Source organism: Diadema antillarum, unplaced genomic scaffold (genome assembly GCF_040938485.1).
Source record: "Diadema antillarum isolate AM-2024a unplaced genomic scaffold, OU_Dant_1.0 scf00000132, whole genome shotgun sequence".
Taxonomy (NCBI): domain Eukaryota; kingdom Metazoa; phylum Echinodermata; class Echinoidea; order Diadematoida; family Diadematidae; genus Diadema; species Diadema antillarum.
The window spans coordinates 1898979-1920000 of NW_027271021.1; the positions used below are offsets into that span (position 1 = coordinate 1898979).

Below are 21022 nucleotides of genomic sequence, written 5' to 3' on the forward strand. Positions count from 1 at the left end.
CTACACAACACCCAATCTTTAAGGTTAAACTTCGAGGAAAGCCCCACTAGACGATTAAACCACAGAATCAGAAGAATACACACAGCACTAGCGATAAACCAGACAATGTGCAATGATACAGTAGTGTACAACACACACTTGAGGTTGACCTAGAAGCTAAGGGGAATGGGGTTCACGGAGAGGTTATAAAATGCTAACGAGTTAGCTTTCAAGTTTGTTAATTATCGTGTCCACATGATGCTAAACCCCACAGCTCATGGATAGAATGTAAACCCTATGAAATTTTGTTATAATCATTGACTAATCTCTACATTTTTGCTAACTTTGGACTGCATTTACATGGGGATAAAAACCATAAGCTACATTGTAATCATCAAAGTTTATAACTTCAAGCTAATCTTGAAGTTTAGAATAGCACCAGTGCGCTTAGAAACACCAGTATAAAGCGCCATATAAATGTAATTATTATTATTATTATTAGGAAAGTCATGTGAATGTTACTTTTAAAGGCCAAGGATAGGTTGGGATGTGTATGAGACAGCAATGATGTACACTTACCTCCACCCTGCATCATCTTGTAGAACTTGCTCTCTATGTGGAGCTGCGGGTGTTTCGTTTTGAGACATTCTAATTTGATGGCTACCTCCTCCCCGTTTGTGATATTTGTTCCTGAAGAAAGGAATATGGAACAAACAACATTAGTAATTCATTCACAGAAGGCACAAACAAGTTAAAAATGCATCAAGGCAGACAAAAAAAAATGTAAGAATTATGTTCCAGCATTATCCATGTTGGGGTTCTTTTTAATTGCAATATAAATTATTGAACAGGACAGAAATGCATCCAAAAGGCAAGAAAAACATGGCTTTTTTTTTTAGCAGAGAAATAAACCACAGACACTTGAGATTACACTTTTAGACATCACTTTCCACATCAGCTGCCAGTAAAAAGCTGACGAGGAAACAGAAGAACTGATGACCACAAAATCAACAAACAGATTTGACTTTTTTCCTATTTCTTTTCCGAAGCTTTCCAGGTCGCTTCAAAACTATCTAATAACCTGAAAGCCTGAAGTCGGTATATCATTTAACAGCCTGTTTAGACTGTAAAATACAGATGTTTACCGCAGCTGATATCTGCCTTTAAACAGGCTGTTTCATGCGGACTAAATTCTGCATTTGAAATCATGAGACAGCATAAAGTAAGGAGTTGGTACGTAATTTTAACTTTTAAAATGTTCAATTCAGTAAGGGTAAACTCTCAAATGCATTCCATGCAAGTATCTTCCAAGTAAATAAATGGACTGCAAATTACTTAATACTATGGGTGATGTTTCTCCTGACACACTAGTACATACTGTATACGCCATTATTTTTGCGAGGGTTTAATTTTTACGAATTTCGCGAAATGAAAACAACACCTCGCGAAAATGTCTATGACCTCGTCATTTGCGAAAATATCTGTACGCGAAAATAACGGCGTATACAGTAATGCATATTGTACTGGTGCCCACATAGAATTGCAAATGTCATTGTAAAAACTGAGCCAGTATGTAATACAACCATTGTGCATTTATGACAGTACAATTTATGAAGATTAACATTCTTTGATCAGCATACTGAGTATTATTAGTACTCTGTTATCTGGTGATGTGATGAGTATAGTGATATTCAGTTGAATGGATACAGTACGCTGTATTCTATACATTTTACCAATGACGGTAGTGCAGTAAATCTCCTGCTATGAAATGAATGAAACAAGTATTTTTCTGCATGATCTTTAATGAAAAAAAAAGGATGTGAATATTGACATTTGGAATAATATGCATTATGACACAGGCAGGTATGGCATGTGTTCAATATGGAACATACTATGTCATTCTGGGAGAGAAAAAAAAGTATCATTGCAAGGGGCTTTAAACACAGGCATGCCTCACTAATTGTCCCAGAAAATTAAAGTAATCGTATAACACATCAACTTTCATTCAACAGGACATGAGAAAGAGAAGAAGAAAAAAAAAAAAACACTTTCTAAGATAGCTCATTATGGCACTCGTCAGAGTTAGGGCAATGTGAGGCCTAGGGTGTCAATGACTTGATGAAGAGAATTTCACAAATGCTAATTCTGTCCTGTTCCAAAGTGCTCCCAGAACCATTTCTTGTTAAAGTTATCAGACAGTTGGATTGCGCCCAATGAGGCTGGACAAGGGGAGCACGCAGCGTAGCAAAATTGATTGAAACTACCGTCAAGAATGGATTTCTCTCCATCATATCTTGAAGTTCCGGCACTGTTGTTCCGTTTGTAATTAAGGAGACAGAGGAGCCAGCGATGGGCTGCCTGTTGATGTTGGAGGCCGCACTTGCCTCTGGCAGGCCGAGCCAAACTTCATACGGAAAAGACATCAGGTATCTGAGCCCCACCCCTTTCCAACCATTCTCTTTCTCTTCCTCTCTTCCTCTCTATCACACCCACCCACACACGCACACACACACACACACACACACATATGCAATTATATACACAGAAAGACAGATACTAGTGAAGGCGTGCACATCTCCTGGTCAAAGACCATCACCCATTGTGCCACAGTTCACATTGAGACACAGTAATGGTAACATTGTGTGTCACCTGCCTCTGGAAAGTGCAACTCATTCAAATATCATGTGCAGACCACTGTGGCTCCTTCAAAAATATTCAATTCAATTCATTTCTTTTCACATATGTCAAATCTCATTGTTTCCATGCCTGCCCCCCCCCCTTTCCCTATTACCCTCAGTCCATTCCTCCCTTTCTTGACGAACCTAATTCCGACAACAGCATTCCTGGTAATGTAAAGAACACATAATGAGAACATTGTGAGTATGCAAACAAGAACTGTCTTGCCTTAAGGACATATCGGGAAGTGCTTCTTGTTTGCACTGTTCACATCAACAGGCAAACCCATTTCGCACACTCATGACCACAACATACATATTCCTCATAGAATACAACTGACTTAAACATGTAGGTACCAGGGTACTTCAAAACAAGAGGTAGGGTCTGGTCTTCCCTTCAACCAATCACCTCATATCCTATTATCCTTCCATAGAAATCACAGGGCATGCTAACACTGACATTTACCAGTACACAGCTATTTATGACAATTCATTACTGTGTCTATAGTAAAGATGTTTGGAATTTATTTTTTTCAAGATACACATCCCAAAGTGCAGGATGTGGTTTTGCTCCTTGTTTCTTTTCTTCTTTCTTTTTTTTTTCTTTTTTCTTTTTCTTTTTTTTTTTTGTGGTCATTGTGGCTCCCTATTGATGACTGTCTTTATACATGCAGTTTTGTAAGTGATCATTCATACAAACATCTTGATAAAACCATATATAAATAGCAGATTCCAGTTATGTAGATCACATTGGCAAATCATGATTGCTAAAGTAGAAGCAGATTTAAAATAAAACGTCATCTGATCATACAATCTATGTGTTTAAAGTGTTCACTGTAAGCCTTTATAGCATGTGCAACTGTACAATAGGTCAAAATCAGGAACATACAGTGCATATACTGCTCTGAAATTACCCTACCCCACCCTCTATCCTAAGTTACTATAGTTCCTTCACTCCTATACTGTGCCCCTCCTACCAACCTAAACACACACATCTGTACACACAGACACACACACACATGCATATAGAGAAAACTAAATAAAACAAAACTTGATGACAGAGTCTGATGAAAAGACTTCACTAAGGCACAAATAACTTGATGATGTCATCCCTGTGTGTGCATAACAGGCATATATGGCTGTGGAAAGCCAGTGCGTGGGAGAATGCATGTACGGCACCATGTACACAGAACGTCACTGCGTACCACCAGCAGGGCCCAATAATGTATGCGGCATACATTTGTTGTTGAAGAAGCCTGTGAATGCAACGAGTGTATTGGTGGGCTGGGTATTTGGACTCTTTGTAGAATGCCCCTTAGCCGTACCAACTGCTGTATAAGAATCATATGCTTTTCAATATTTTTCCCTGAAAGGTTCAAATTGATAGGGTGTGGTAGGGAATGCAGCAGGAGTTGTTGATGGACTAGAAATTTGATCACCATTATCATCATTGTGAAACAGAATTTCCAACAAGAGATTATATAAAATAATACATTCAACATTATTTCTTATGTGGCAGTTCTGAGCAGGATGACTCTCTGACGCCAACCAGAAGCTGATTGGTACAAACAACTTTGATCATTTTACACTCGACCTCAATGTCCATACACATTAGATTCCTCCATTAAAAGAGTAATATATCACGAGTACATATACAGAATGGCCACAACATAGTGATAACAGTGCAGATTCAGATCAGACACACTGAATATTATGTATCAAGAATACATCACTTGAACTGTCTCTCATACAATCATAAAGGAACATAAACTTTAAATGTGGCATATGTTTAAGTAGTCTCTCTGTAGGCTCTTTCACAACTGAATATCACGTTGAATTCTTTTATCTTGAAAATGGCTATGTCATACATAAATCTCATACAGATTGAGTATGCTATAATTGAAATAACTTCAGATTTGCATTACAAGCTGCATTGCAGAGTTTCAACATATTCTATAATGGTGACAAGGCAGACAACAGAAAATACTGATATGGAAAGAGTGAGTCTGAATGGACATTGACTGAAACCCAAACATTTCTACCACTCTGGTCATCTGATTTACTGCACTCATTGTCAGTTGAACATAGACATAAATTGAGAACTTGACATCCCATGTTTTCTTCTAGCAATACACCAAGCCTACAATACGACACCTGCATGCCTGAATTAAAGTTACTTTAATGCTCATTGATGTAAGAAACATACTAAAGACAGGCAAAGCGCTTTACAGATATGACAGCGTTTTTAATATCAACTAGAAAAACACTCTGAGAGTGCAGACCTCTATCAAGTAGCTCACTTCCAACTACATTCTGATTTCTACCCTACATGCATATCACAGTCCTACATTCATATCATCTGCATAATCAGATTCCTTGACCATCAAAACGTACCCTCACTACTGACCAGCCATTGCTGCCTCCACAGTACTTTCTAGCCAACAGCGCAATAGCTGTGAGAGTCCCAAGCGTGTCATTTAGCACTCCATGATGTACCATACTAATACTGAAGAATCCTTTAAAAAAAAAATGATCCAGATGGTGATCCGGATCACTACCAACAATTGATCATCTGTTCCTCATGTCACTACAGACAAATTTTTCCTGAAAATTTCATCCAAATCCATCCAGAAGGTTTTTTTTAAAGTTATTTTGCAAACAGACAAAACAGACGAACAAATAAATATAAACACCTTTGAAAACATAACCTCCTTGGTGAAGGTACTTATACATAGGGCCTGCTACTTGCCTTTTATATGTCTGTCCATAGGCTACTCTTACTGTAAAACGACTAATGTTTGTGTGCATTTTAATTTCGCGAATTTTGCGAGAGCCAAGGCTTCTAGGTACCATAACTTGTTCAGATTTTAAATCTTTTTTTTTGTATTCATAGTGCACAAAACAACACAAGAATGAACATTTCTAAAGTAGAATACCTGAAAGATATGAGAAAGTTGAAAATTGTGTTGCTTTTCTAAAATGATTCTGGCATCTCTACCAGTCTGTGATACTGTTCTAAAGACAAGAGCACATCAAGTCTGTTTTCTTCTGCACTACATCTGACACACAAAAGGCTGTAATAGACCAATGTTATTCAAGCTTTAATAGTCATTGTACACATCTTGTGCACACGAACGTAAACAAAGTGCGAGGTAGGTACACTCTGACAGAGAATAAGAATCTGGTCAACAAAATAATGTAAAACACATCTTCTCAACATCAATATACCCAACCTTTCAGAAGATACTGGTATGCACGGATACAGTAGCAAAATTGAATTTTTCATGCTTGTGCCCAGCATACAAAAACAAGTTATGTGGTTGTTTGAATGGACATCAATGCATGGCCTAGTGATGCTGTGTTCAAGTGAATAAGATGCATTTATCAAAATATATGCCCTTTGAAGAGAGTATGTTTCAGTGACTGTTACCATGGTTTCTGCTTTTGACAACAGGACTCAACTATATGCAGTTCACTTTTGTTGTTTCTTTTTATGAATATAAACAGCATTTAGCAAGTTCCCACTTTTGTACCAACCATTTAGCAAAACACAAATTCATGTTTCCCTTGAAAAAAATTCTGTAGAAAACTATGAGTATGCTAGCCCTTTGAAATATTGTTTGAGCTGCTTCAGTTCACAAAATAAAGCTCATTCATGTAACATGATTACAATTTCTCTTTGACATGTCTGAACTCTCGCTTATTTCTTATGTCAAATCCAAAATATTTCTACAACCTTAAAAAGTGCTTCTGCAAAATTTGCTTTTTATGTATATCAGTCAGCAACTTAATAGCAAGTAATTGAAGGGGGTGAATTACAATCTAAAATGACAATACCACATCTTTGACACAGTAAGCATGAAATTGGAAGTGGATGATATGAACAGATGTTTTGAAAGTTCTGCTATAACCTCAGATCCTAATGAAATGAAAACATGACTATGCTGGTGTACATTAATATGATTACCACAGGGGTTACTATTTAATTGACAGCTGGTATAATGGGGTCATGGCACCAGTCCACTCAAGCAATCATTATAACAAGATGGAATATCTCCGTGTATTGATCTTCCTGGTTTTGATTTGTTTGTTGTTTTCTCTGAGTTTTATTCTACTCAGTTCTGTGAAAACTCAGCCATGTAGAATTTCTGCATCAGGTTTTAATGCAGACATGCCTGGACAAGATCTTACTGGAGATCAAATCGCTATTGGCATTCTGCAAATGGATAATGGGTATTTAACTGTCAATATAGGCCTATGCCTATAACTCATGAAATTAATGATAGTGTAAGCAACACAATATACTACATAAAACCAGAAACACTGATGGCATTAAACTTTCGCGAATTTGAGCCAGCAACCATTTTCACGGCATGAAACTTTTGGAACTGTGTAGAGAAAAAATTTCACACACTCATATGCATTTTGTTTTTGTGAATTCAGGCTCCTCATAAAATTCACACAAGTTTCATGCACATGAAACTTTCTGGCTTTACAGTGCGCAATTACAGACGATGCATAATATGACTCCCAAGCTGTAATACTGATTGGGGTTTTGTGGCAGTTGGAGTGGAGGGGGGGGGGGTTGTCAGCAAAAAAAGAAGAGAGAGGATGAAAATGAAAAGGCGGGGAACTCATCTCTCCAAGAACAGTAGCAAGTAATGCCTCATGACAACGAGCAATGGGAACTTGTTCATTAAGTGCCACTCCTGGAGATGCATCGCTCCACCATGTTACTCTGACTTCAGCAATTTGGCAATGAATGGAATGATCAACAAGCGCCATGGCAGCAAGACGGGACAGACAGAGAAAACTTGTCATTCTTATTTCTCATGCAACAAAATATATAGCTGATTGCCATGTACAAAAGGTTGATCTACGATGTCAGCAATGCCACATATGGTCGCACCGAGGTACATCTCAACAAGGCGGGGAAATTCAGACGAGGAATCTTGCAGCCAGTGTGATGTTCTCGATGATCACAAAAACTTCCTCTTTTTGATGGCGTCCCGACACTTGTCTCCGCAAGTGTTCAAAATCTTATTTTAATACTCTTGAGCAAAAATTTGCAACTTTATTGCATTCATTTATTCATGCCATTGTATCTATTTTTGGTAATGTAATGAGAAGAAACTGAAACTTGGAAATAGTCCCTAAAAATTCTGCTACATCTTCACTTGTCCACTGTCCGTGTATGTATGTTTATACACAAATGGTCACAGCATAAAATGGAATGCGCAGCTTGAACATGGTCAATGCACAGCATGAAGACTGCATCAAAGGTGGGGCAGCTTGCTCATTTAGCAAGACTATGGGGGTAATCTTATGAATTGTGTCACATTTTAATGCCCTTGTCCAATCACTGTTCACACACATTATTGCTATCAAGGAAAAAAATCATAAATACAAACCACTAAAGCATACATTGTAAAAGCAACAATTGACTAGACCATCAAGGAGTAAATCATAGTGAAATAATATTCAACTATTCCTTAACTTCTAAATATCGACTTATTATCAGCGTATTTCATCCATCAACATTTCCATAATACATAACTGAGCTGCAAAAAACAAAAAGAAAGAAAATGCAGAGTATGTGTAGCAAAGGTAACTTGCTTGTTCACTCAGCACAATCCCATTGCTGGGATTACATTCACTAGAATTGCAAAGCACATACTTGAAGTTACTGGTGGGCAACATGGAAGCATAGTGTCCAAATCATATTGGATATGCCCTGCCTGACTACAAATGGTACCCTGAGTCTTCTGCCATGCCATGATGTTACAACATGTGTTGAAATTGAATAGAACTCCATTCTGCTCTTTTTTCTTCAAAATCCTCCACAGTAATGTCATAGGATATCACCTTTCATATACAATAGGTCTGCCTGCATTTTGTCATGCAGTGTATTACCCACACTGTACGCTGTTTGTGGACTTGACAATGACCTTTAACCCCCCTTCTGTACTGTCACAATGGATCATATGAGGAGTTGGCATGAATATGGTCGTATGTTTCTGAAATTATTGCATTTAAACATGGCTCCTACCAGTACTTTTATGAGCTGTCAGTTAGAATGCTGTTAATCTAATAATAAAATTCTACACAGGATGGGATCTCTGAGAAGTATCTTTCAATATGATATAGAGCTAGCTCCCTGGGCCTCTCTAAAAGATGAAAGATGATCAATATTGGAAAGGCCAAAAATTCCTATGCGGCCATGCCTCTGCTGGATGACCTAACAAAATAAATTTTAAAAAATCATACCCAGGTCTCACACACACACACAAATCACAGGGCATATTGTTGTTTCTCATTACAACAGATTTTTGGGAATGAGCAAAACTTCACTTTTAGCTCTGAGCCAATATGCTGCACTGCATTTTATAGAACATTGTACCCCCCCCCCCCCCCCACCCCTCCCAATCCTTCTCTCTTCCTCTGTCTGTATCTCTCCAGCTCTTTCCCTTTCTGGTTACTCCCTTTAAATATGGCATGGCATCAGTGTAGAAAACTTTAAAAAAAAAAAAAACGAGTTTAAAAATCTCTCTCTTAGTCTTATTCATAATAGGCTATTAGCACACTATGCCTTTGAACACAGAAATTCAGTCAAACTAACAATATTGCCCACTGGGTTTATTTCATCAAGTTTCAAAGTTCCACAATACATTCTACATACACTGTAGCAATTTGCTTTGTTAAATCCTAGCCATAGACTGACACAGTTCAAGTGGATTACCAATACAAAGGGCTTAAGCACTGGCTTCATTTCCTCTGTTCTCTGTCAATACATCCCTGATTCTCATTTAAATTCCACATGATCTCCTTAATACCATCACTAAGCTACTTACAGGGCTGTTCGTGAGAATATGATTACAGCAGGGAATGCATTGGGACAATAGAATTAGTGTCACAGAAAGCCAGGGACTAAGAGCTTGTGTGTTTAGGTTGTTATCAAACAAGTCCTTGACTTACATTGACATACAGCATTAACGTTGACAAGAAATGATAATAATGTACAGTAAAAATCACTTTTATGCCAAGCCTAGGAAGCAATGCACTCTTCAGTGGGGTGATTTCACGACTCACAGCACATACCACGTATTCACTGCAAGCTTCGGGAGCTTAACTGCACTGACATGGCTTCAAGATCATTGTTTTCGAATAGACTGTTACAGAATCAATTGGCTGTTGTGTTGTACTCATACTGTGTGGTTGGGTGTGTGTGTCAGTGAGCAATTTGGAATCATTATCATCTAGAGACCATGTGTAATAATGTCAAAAGAGCTGTATAAAATGACTAGACACTCAGAGTTCCTAAATTTTCTATCATGAATATACTGACCAGGCTGTTTAAAAAAAAAAAAAAAATGAATAAATAAAGTAATATCAATTCATTGTCAAAACAACGGCATACTAGTTACCTGCCATAACATAATAATGTGACATTATGAGTACGAATAAGACATGTACTTGTATAACATCAGACCCTTCCATAGTTTGCTGACCTACGACAGTGCATTTGAATCATCATTACAATGTTATTCTTGCAGGAAAAAAAAAACTGATACACAACCTGATATCATACAATCATACATTGACAAGCATACACTCCTTTTTGTTATTTCTTCTACAGCCAACAAAGCTTTGCCCTTTGTAATTCAATCACGAATGATTGTTTCTCATTCATCACGGCAAACATTGGGACAGAGACAGTTGATGATATGCTTGCTGTTTGCTTAGCTCAAAGAATCACACAGCAGTGAACTGTCGTGATGCTAAGTGGCTATCAGCAATCACCTGGGGCCGGGCTACCGGGACTGAACTGTGCGCCTGATCTGAACACAAAGCTGACTTTTGTTGACATACTCCAGGCTTAATCACCTCTAGCATCCAGCGGAAGACTGTATTGGGGGCACCGATTGAGTCACAATGCTTGCCTATGAATATATACGCAATTTGCTTGTGGTCCTTGTGATTCAGATATAGCTCACAGGAGGGAATTTTGGGGATGAATTACCCTGTGACAACAGACTCAGAGGTGATTATGGGATGACTAACCCTGTGAAATTGTGGCTGTGTTTTTTCATTCCAAGTCATTGCAGGTGAGGGAATACATTCACCTCGCAGATATTCAGAATTTTTGCACGAAGCAAAAATAATTAAATTGGAGTGGTAGGAGAATGCTTCAAATCCATACAGAATGTATTAACCTAATTCCATGCGTGAAACGCAAAAAAAAAAAAAAACATCAATATTTGCCAGTTAGGTATATTTCTAATAAAAAAGGAATTTTCCTTTGTGTCTTAATGGCATCCATCGAGTTAATGATACTAGGCTTTTCATGCAATTAATTAACTTCAGGGAAGATAATATTCTCTGCATAAATGAATGTAATTGGAAGTAGTATTATAAACTTATCACCTGAACTACATCAAAAATGACATTCTCAAAAATCTAAAATGTTTCATGCAAATAGACAATTCTGACCCAATCTTTTTTCTTCCTCAAAAGACAATGATTCATTTTTACTTATCGATTGTGAAGCACACACAGCAAGTCACACGCATTGTGTGTACTGCACAAGCATATCAGTACCTAAAATGTAGGCTCCTTCCCACACGAAGTACAACCTGGGATATACCCACTGACAATGATTAGTGCATATTGCAAACTATGTGCACAGTATGCATGGTGCCATCAATTTCATTTGGAATATACTGGTATCACAATTGATGATTGTTGCATGTCTACGTTTGATCTGTATCACACATATTTTTTAAAAGTCTGTTCACCTTCTCCTACGCATTCTTCTCCATGTAAGACCCACAGTAAGAATAACTTCTAATACTGACGGTCATAAATATCTATTACAAGTTTCAGTTTCAGTCCTAAAAAAAATTCAATGTTTAATGTTACACAGAACCAAACAAACACTAAAAAAAAAAAAAAAAAATGTGGTAAACTCGCAACTGGGAAACAAACTGAACACACAACACACAGAATGAAGCTAAAGTGCTTCCTCATTAACATCTTCTTAACAGTTGATACTTTCAGTAACAAGGGGCTTTACTTGGTAATGGTAACATGTTTTTACTATGTGTCTGTGAGAATAGCCTCACACTCTATTTCTCTTCTTTTCTCCTTCTCTCTCATTCAACACCATCTTATCAATCATGAAGATTAACTTGGATGGACATTCTCACAAGAGCCCCTTGCCAATCTTCTGGAAAGTACTCGTGTGAAGGTGACACACTAATGTCCCCTTCATCTCGAAAGATTCCCCTCCCGTCTGCAGTATTCACTCTATACCAAAACACCCTTTCTCACATCAGCACAATCACACATTCAAAAATACTTCAATTAAACTAGATAAGGAGAGTCCTGCAAACTATCACCTATCACAAAGCTTTCTCAACTCAAGGGCACTCACCTAGGTAGATATCCCCAAAAGAGCCGCTACCGATCTTGCGACCAAGGCGATACTTATTTCCAACCCTGAGCTCCATCCCTGTCGAAAGTGAAAAGAGAGTTTGGAACACAGCTCAAATTACATGCAATTAAACAAGAAAATAATATTGTGGCTCCAGTGAAATTTTAAAAAAGAAAGGATAAGCTGACCTCATAGCTTCTTGCACTTTTCCTTTCACTTTCATCATAACATTTCATGAAAATCATTTCAAGGTGATCTATGCAAGAAGATCTCCAGATACTTACTGTTCCTCAACTAATACAGTTGAACCTCTCGTATCCGGACAAGTCGGGACCGGGGCTCATCCGGATAAGGGATTTGGCCGGATACGGGAGACTCAATGCTTTATACATGTACATATACATACACATGTACTGATGTAGCCCATTGTAGTACCACATGTAGTAATGTGTATACTGCAACCTTTTTATTGTTACATTTGGGGATGTTTCGGGATGTTGAACTGTCTGAAGGTAAGCAATTTGGAAGGAAATTTGATGCAATGTATGTTAATCATATTGGAAGTAATATGTAATTCATATGTGTTTGGGTAGGAGTTCTCAAGGAGTTGGGAATCCCCCTTTCTTTCCAGTGACTATTAAAAAAAAAAAAAATCACGGCGAGATTGCGTCCGGATAATAGAGAGATCCGGATAAAGGGAGGCCGGATAATAGAGGTTCAACTGTATTGTGTGGTCCAGCTATTCAAACGAATCCACGCTTTTTAAAACAGGCATTATGAATTATCCTACAGAATTTGTAACAGAGACTTCAACTACTTTGCGAAATACTGTACTTATATTCCTTTCTTCTCCCCTTTTTCCTTGTTTTTAATGATGGTGGTGGTAGTGTAATTTTTTTATTCATAAGAACTAGATATTCTCAATAATTAACTCAAAGTACTTGTAACCGGGGGGCCAAAAGCTAAAAACAGAGGTCGAGTTGCACTCTCTCTACAAACTAAGTAGACCATGCTTATTTTCAAGTTTTTATTGTAACAAACAATATTCCACTGGTCTACCTCAAAAAATTTGTTGCGAAAGCCTCCAAATCCAAGATGGCGTCCAAGATGGCCGCCATATTTACTGAATTTGTTATTTGAAAGATAGAATTTGATTGAAAGATCAGATTTCAACAAATGTGATGTCATATGAAAGAGAATAAAATTTTCTACAAGTTGATACCATTTTTGTGGGTTATTGTGATAAGTGGATTGAGATTTTAAGGAAAAAACACTCATTTTTTTGATATTTTTCTGAAAAAGGGAAAAATCATGAAAATGCTTGATTCAGCATAAATCAGAGAAAGACTGAAGGATTATCTTAAAATGTTTCAAGAATTTTGTTTGACATATCATTAATATTTGGAGAAAATTAGGGGTCAGTACCGTTTTTGGTTCAGGAGTTATAATGTCTCAAACTTGAAAACTCACTATGTAAAAATGGCCACTTTAGTTGTGACAATACCTTGTTGGTCGTAAAAAGAGCCTGCGCGCGCTAAGACTACTACACGCACCACTGACACTGGCGCTTGTAGCAGTGCCAGTGGTGCGTGTAGTAGTCTTGGCAAACGCAGACATTTTCTTTGACAAACAAGGGTTTGTGCCTGCAAACTAACTTTTCATATCAAGTGGTAGCTCAGGTGACGCTGATTGCTATCATTTCAAAGTAGATTGTTCTGAAGCAGATGAGATGAAGCAAAAATATCTTTCAAATAGAGGTAGAAGCTTGAAACAACCTTGCTATAGAAAGTTTAAAACAAAATCTGGATCAATCACTCAAAAAATTCAAGATTGCAGGCCATCAAAGCTGACATAGTGTATAAAATTGCGCCAAAGTAAATGTATTATTTCGTTTTTGATACAATTTTGTCTGTTGTGCTATCTTAAACCGTCTTAGGTTTTTATGGACACATTTTTAGAACCAGTGATATTCTACTCTCCGAAAAAGAAAAAAAAAACCCAAATCGAGTGGAAGTTTTTGCTTTTGATGTGAGGAGTGAATAACAAGAAAACGGTGAATTTAGAGTGAAATTGGAGTGACTTTTAGTGAAAATGTTCATTTTCACTCATTTTAGAGTGACCTTAATAGGCAGGGCTCCACACTAACTTTTATTTTTGGTGGCCCAAAGGCAAATATCCGATCTTTTTTGGTGGCCCGATCAGGCCACCTATGTTCTTCATTTCTGACATTTTGGTGGCCCGACGTGCGTTTTTGGTGGCCCCGGGCCACCGGACCACCGTTAGTGTCGAGCCCTGCCTTAGGGATCACTTGTCACTCTTCGAGTGATCCCCGAGGTCACTCTAAAATGAATGAAAATGAACATTTTCACTCTCGAGTGATCCTGATATCTAATATGGGAAAGCATCTACCAAGGGCATAAGCTCAGATCAATTGTGACACTATAACCCACATGAAATCAGCCTAAAAACAATGTAAGAAAAATCTGGTAACAGAAAATACAGTTTCAGCATGCATTTTTGGAAATGTGAATATACAGCACGAATAATCAATTTGGACAATTTTATTCGAACAATATACTGAAAAGTAATTTCGCACAACACATTTCGCACAACAAAGTTGAGAAATTGCCGCCATGTCGGATTTTTTTTTTTTTTTTTTGGGGGGGGGGGGGGGGGTTCGGATCAGAAGGGCTTTCAAGGACATCTACGAATCAGACATTATTACACATATACCATCATCATTCAGGCGTTTCTACAACAGCAGAGTAACATACAAGTTAAAAAGCATATCTTTGATACAGAAGCATTTCTTTTTTATCAAAGATTGGGCCTTACCCTAACACTGGAATGAGCTCCACCCCCCCCCCCCCCAAAAAAAAAGACCCTCAATATGGTTTACACTAGCACAATATCGTTCGGATGTATAGGAACATGTAATAGACAGCAATATAAGAAGATTAAAAAAATATATCAAATTATAAGTTATAAGTTGAGATTTAACTTTGACGCAACACACTAAAGGTATTCTACCATTAAAGCCTAAAACATACGGAGATATCACCATTGCTTTTCAAGAAACCATAGCCATAACTGTTGACAATTTAGTATATAAAAAAAACATTCTTATCAGATCTATTTAGTATATCTAACAATATTTAGCATTGATTATACTGATTTCAGTTTGTACATTAGTTGTTCTATCCCTAACTCACAGTTTAGAACTAGTTTGAGGAATTAAGTAAAGCTGGGTTTTTGTTTTACGTGCACTAATGGTAAATAATGCCTTGAACGACAACCTCGATTAATTACCGCCATCTTGAATTTTGTGTGGATACTATTTTTATCGCTAAATATTACACATTGGCAAAATTTGTGCCAAATTCCAAGCTCCTATCTCTTTTTGGAAAATACTTTCTGTTCAATTTTATCTGCCTCAGAACAATCTACTATGATGAAATGCTACAGTAATAGCGATCAGCGTCACCTACCACTTGGCATGAAAAGTTAGTTTGCAGGTACTTGCAAGTCACTAGACCGTTACAGTATTACATGTGACCATGTAAACACATTGTATGCAAAATTTATAATGCATAAATGTAATTTTTTCAAGTTTTAGACGTTAACTTATCAATAGTGTATGATATTGCCTGTAATTCCAGAAATATGAATTACGTCTCAATCTCAGTAAATCTCAATCTTAATCGCAGGTTTCAAAATAATTCTTCAGTTCTTCTTTGATAAATACTAAATCATGCATTTTCACATTTCTTCCTTTTTTCAAAACAATATAAAAATATGGATCCCCCCCCCCCCCCAATCTATCACAATACACAGCTAAAGTGGTATCAACTTTTAGGAAGTTTTACTCTCCTTCATATGACATCAAATGTGTTGCAATCCAATGTCTCTATCAAATTGTATGTTTGAAATGTCAATTTCAATAAAAATGGCGGCCCTATTGGACCGCATCTGTACTTTGGAGGTTTTTGCAACAAATCTATTGAGGTGTACTTACGGAACATTGCTTAGTATGCTTAATATTACGTATGGTTTTGTTTATAGAGAGAGTGGAACTCGAAAAGTAAGCACGATCTTGGATTTGACCCTCTGTGACGTCTTTGGGAACAGATGCGTGTAAATGCATATTATGTAAAATGGGATTTCAAGTTTGAGACATTATAACTCCTGAACCAAATACAATACTGACCTCTAATTTTCTCCAAATATTGATTATATGGGAAAGATGTTAATTTCTGCATGGTTTTCATAAACATTTTTAATTTCATTTTTTAAAACTTTTTAGCGAAATATTCATGATGCATTCTGAAAAAAATGTCTCCGTAAAAACCTAAGATGGTTTGAAATAGCATTAAAATGTTCAGAATATATAAAAACCATATAAATAGACAGCAAAACAGACAAAATTGTATCAAAATCGAAATGATACATTTACTTTGGCGCAATACACTATGCCAGCTTTGATGGCCTGCAATCTTGAATTTTTTGAGTGATTGATCCAGATTTTGTTTTAAACTTTCTATAGCAAGGTTGTTTCAAGCTTCTACCTCTATTTGAAAGATATTTTTGCTTCATCTCATCTGCTTCAGAACAATCTACTTTGAAATAATAGCAATCAGCGTCACCTGAGCTACCACTTGATATGAAAAGTTAGTTTGCAGGCACAAACCCTTGTTTGTCAAAGAAAATGTCTGCGTTTGCCAAGACTACTACACGCACCACTGGCACTGCTACAGCGCCAGTGTCAGTGGTGCGTGTAGTAGTCTTGGCGCGCGCAGGCTCTTTTTACGACCAACAAGGTATTGTCACAACTAAAGTGGCCATTTTTACATAGTGAGTTTTCAAGTTTGAGACATTATAACTCCTGAACCAAAATCGGTACTGACCCCTAATTTTCTCCAAATATTAATGATATGTCAAACAAAATTCTTGAAACGTTTTAAGATAATCCTTCAGTCTTTCTCTGATTTATGCTGAATCAAGCATTTTCATGATTTTCCCTTTTTCAGAAAAATATCAAAAAATGAGTGTTTTTTCCTTAAAATCTCAATCCACTTATCACAATAACCCACAAAAATGGTATCAACTTGTAGAAAATTTTATTCTCTTTCATATGACATCACATTTGTTGAAATCTGATCTTTCAATCAAATTCTATCTTTCAAATAACAAATTCAGTAAATATGGCGGCCATCTTGGACGCCATCTTGGATTTGGAGGCTTTCGCAACAAATTTTTTGAGGTAGACCAGTGGAATGTTGTTTGTTACAATAAAAACTTGAAAATAAGCATGGTCTACTTAGTTTGTAGAGAGAGTGCGACTCACTCGTTAAATAAGCGACTTTTTGGGGTTTGGCCCTCCGGTTATTGGAAAATTCACAATTTTCCACATCAGTAGCATCAACCATAGAACTTCAATAGTCACATGGACTATATTTAACACTTTACATGACACCTCCACCGCTAACAAGGAAAAGAAACTCAGACTCATATCAGTGGAGGTGAATTGGCAGTAATAATATCTAATAATAATAATAATCTCCTGCACCAACTATGTAGGGTTATGTCTGCATATGATATGAAGGTTTGGTTAGAACTAAGGGTTCAATCTTCATGTAAAGCTTATACTTGCAAGAATCAATCTTATTGACAGGTAAACCAAACACTTTCCCCAGACATACATACTCCACAAGACATTGCTACATGAAGCAGCTACCACTCTGATCTCTGCAATGAATTCAGGTCAGTCATGCAAACCAATACTGTAAACGTCCATATTCTCGGGCGGTTAATTTTTCGCGCTAAGTGGCTCTAAAACATATTCGCGGGTTATTGAATTCCCGCTGCACGATTGTCAATCTATCTAAAATGTGCAGAGAAAATTGTGAAGATATTTTCGCGGGTTTTAGAATTCGCACCAGCCAAAAGTAGCGCAAAATGCACAAAAATTAATGCACCGCGAAAATTTGTGTGTTTACAGTGATATAGACTCTATTAATAGATCTCATCTCTTACGCATTTTAAAGCCATGGAAAGCACCCATTAAAAATCTATAAGCCACGAATAAATGTGACAGATTCATATTTACCGGTACCTCACTTGATGATAGACTGATCACTGTTAAACATCTCTGAACACTCAGTGTTACTCAGTCTATTCACATCATTCACAGTACGAAGTGTTCATGAGTCAAAGACTGGATCAACTCACTCCTCTTAGTAGAACCTATCACTCTTTTGTCAGTCTTGAAAACATCTTAAGTACAGTAAATCCAGATGAATTTCAACTGTGCAATTCAAGATTCATTCAAAATAAAGTAGACTGATGATTTACACAAGATTCTGTACTACTCAAGTACGCAAAGTAAACTTTCAAGCATCTTAATAATCATAATGAGAAAGTGTAACTGTTAATCTGCTGGTAGGAGAGCAAAGTATTTCCTTTCCCTACTTAGGCTTACAGTCTGTACATTGTTTACATCTGGACATGGGCAATTCAGGGGATTAGGGGCCATGAACTTATTTTGACCTGTCTTCGATAGGCCTACTTATTGATATTTAAAGTTACAGAAAAGTATTTTGACATGTTCCAGCTCCTCAACAATGCCATCGCGAACCACATTCGACAACCAATAGTCAAATTATTGCCATAAATATTGTTGGATGCCTACAAAAGTCACATAGTATTAGTAACCAATGCACTACTCACTCACACCTCCATCTGGAGATACATTGTATACGCAAAATATTACGCGAATTTCACGAGTCAGGTGCTATTGGCGAAATTAAAGACACACGAAAATATCGACTCTGATCCCCAATGTGAATGTGACGTACGCGGGTACTCTTTTCCGTTCAGTACAGGACTCCACGATCGCGAATTTAACCACTCGCGAAATCCTGAATTCCTGATTCGCGAAAATTTAGACTCGCGAAATATATGGCGTATACAGTACATAGAACCTATGCCTAGAGTGTACGCACATCATCTGCTGAAGTTAGCCAGCCACTGACGAAAAGCTGGCATCTCATGCTCCTGGCCTGGGCCCAGTTGCAAGAAACTCATATAATCAAACGGAAGTCCCGCAAATTGTATTTGTACGCAACTTTGAGTTTAAACGCAAGTCCGTTGCAGAAAGGACATTTGAATTTGTAAGCACAAACACAACTTTGATGAATCAAATGCAACTTGAATTGGGTATGATTCTGACCAAACACAAAGTTTCAGGCAATAAGCCTACTCCAGTACTTGTGATTGATATTAAGTTCCAGCCATGTCAAGTTTCTAGCAATGGGGCTGTGGCCACTCAGCCCAAAAAAGCAAACCTGTTACAGAAAGCCAGCATATCCCGATGTAACCCCGGCGCGGGGGCGCTGTAACCAGTAACAGCGCCCCGATGACGTGTATGCAATTTAGTGAAGTAATCAAGTGCACTGCGACGCTTGCAATTCTGTAAACAACTCACCGTTCAAAACGACACTTGGATTCGCAACGAAAAGCCACATGTTGTAATAGTAATAATACCATATTGTTGAATATTAGAGGCGCCTATGTATCCCTCACCATTACCTCCGAAAACAAGATAAATTGTCATCGAAACGAAATAGATAAGCATACAATCACCGCCCAGCATCCATTCTATTGTAGAATGCATGAGGTATAATTTGTCACGCCTCATGAATATTCATTTCAGTTCCCAGCTCGCCGTCCTGTTTTTTTTTTTTTCACACGCATACATTGTGTATTGTAATATGTGCTACGTTTTATCCATACCCGATCAACAGCAAGGCTACTAGTGTTAGTGCATGCGCTGTGTAAGCTGTACTACGATACGAAGTGCGGAAGGACTAAAATCTCGGATAAAATCTTTCACTGGGCTCTTAAAACAGATATTGTAAATCGACTTCGGCGGCTCTGCTAACAGCATGGCCACGAATTTCAGTGTAAAACCCTGTCTCTGATCACCAAAATGCTACGCCATATATCAGGTGTTTCTGCGATAGCCATAGATAGGGCTGCCATGCCACCCTAGAAATCTACTCGGTACAGGTTGGGGTCGCTGGTGCGGTTAATCCCGATGGTGACAATTCATCATCAGTATTCGCTGGCTACTTTCAGCAGAACGTGCACCTCTGCCTGGCATACACACGTACATACAGCGAGCAGCAAGCCAGTCTTGGACTGGTGCACTGTCCAATGTTTATTGCAATAATTAGTCTAGTTTCCTATGGCCAAAGTGGCATCGAAATGACATCATGAAGATGCTGAAAAACAATACGTAACATGGGTCTGTAACATTCATTAAGCAAAAATATAAATAGGTTCTAGGGTTGTTTTACAGTCTCTTTATCAGGTCAAAAACTGTGACTGTGTGTGGCCCTAATTATTAAGCCTAGGCTTAAAGCCCTGAATTGCCATTCAGTAAACTGAGGGTGAGCCTCGAAAAAATGCGATCTTAGTAAGTCAAACGTTAGAAATAGGTCTAACGTTAACGTTAGATTGATTAGGAATTAAACCTAGATTAGAACATAGAATCTAACGCTAGACTTATTTTAGATTGCCATAAATGAATACATTTTGAGCTAGTGGAACCTTTGTTTTTCTGTCAAGTTTAATAGATAGCATTATCTACGTTCTTAGTTCAACATCGCTCAGGTAAAAGAAATGAGAAAGAGAACTTGAAAACACTCAACAGACCCCCTATCGTCTATGACCAAGTGAGTACAGTGTACAGGTTCAGTCAATACAGGCGAGTACAGTGGAGGCCGAACAGCACAGTGCATAGCAATGAAGGGCGGCGCAGGGGATAAACAGCAGCTGTGAGCAGCCAGTCACAGACTGTCAACGATACGGGCTTCGTCGCTAGACGAAAATGGAAGACACAGCAACACAAACAAGAATATCGTAGGTAGGGACA

The 21022-nt window shown here is 37.7% G+C and overlaps 1 protein-coding gene across 1 annotated transcript in view; it reads right to left on the minus strand.

The window, feature by feature from the left end:
- The window catches only part of LOC139720746 (casein kinase I-like), an 84293-nt gene that overhangs the window by 63086 nt on the left and 185 nt on the right, over window positions 1-21022 (minus strand). Inside the window, exons 2-3 of the mRNA XM_071632101.1 lie at window positions 12088-12165; window positions 559-669 (exon numbers count right to left, since the gene is read on the minus strand). Of these exons, the coding sequence (XP_071488202.1) occupies window positions 559-669; window positions 12088-12163 (187 nt within the window). The 5' untranslated portion in view covers window positions 12164-12165. The remainder of the gene's footprint in view (window positions 1-558; window positions 670-12087; window positions 12166-21022) is intronic.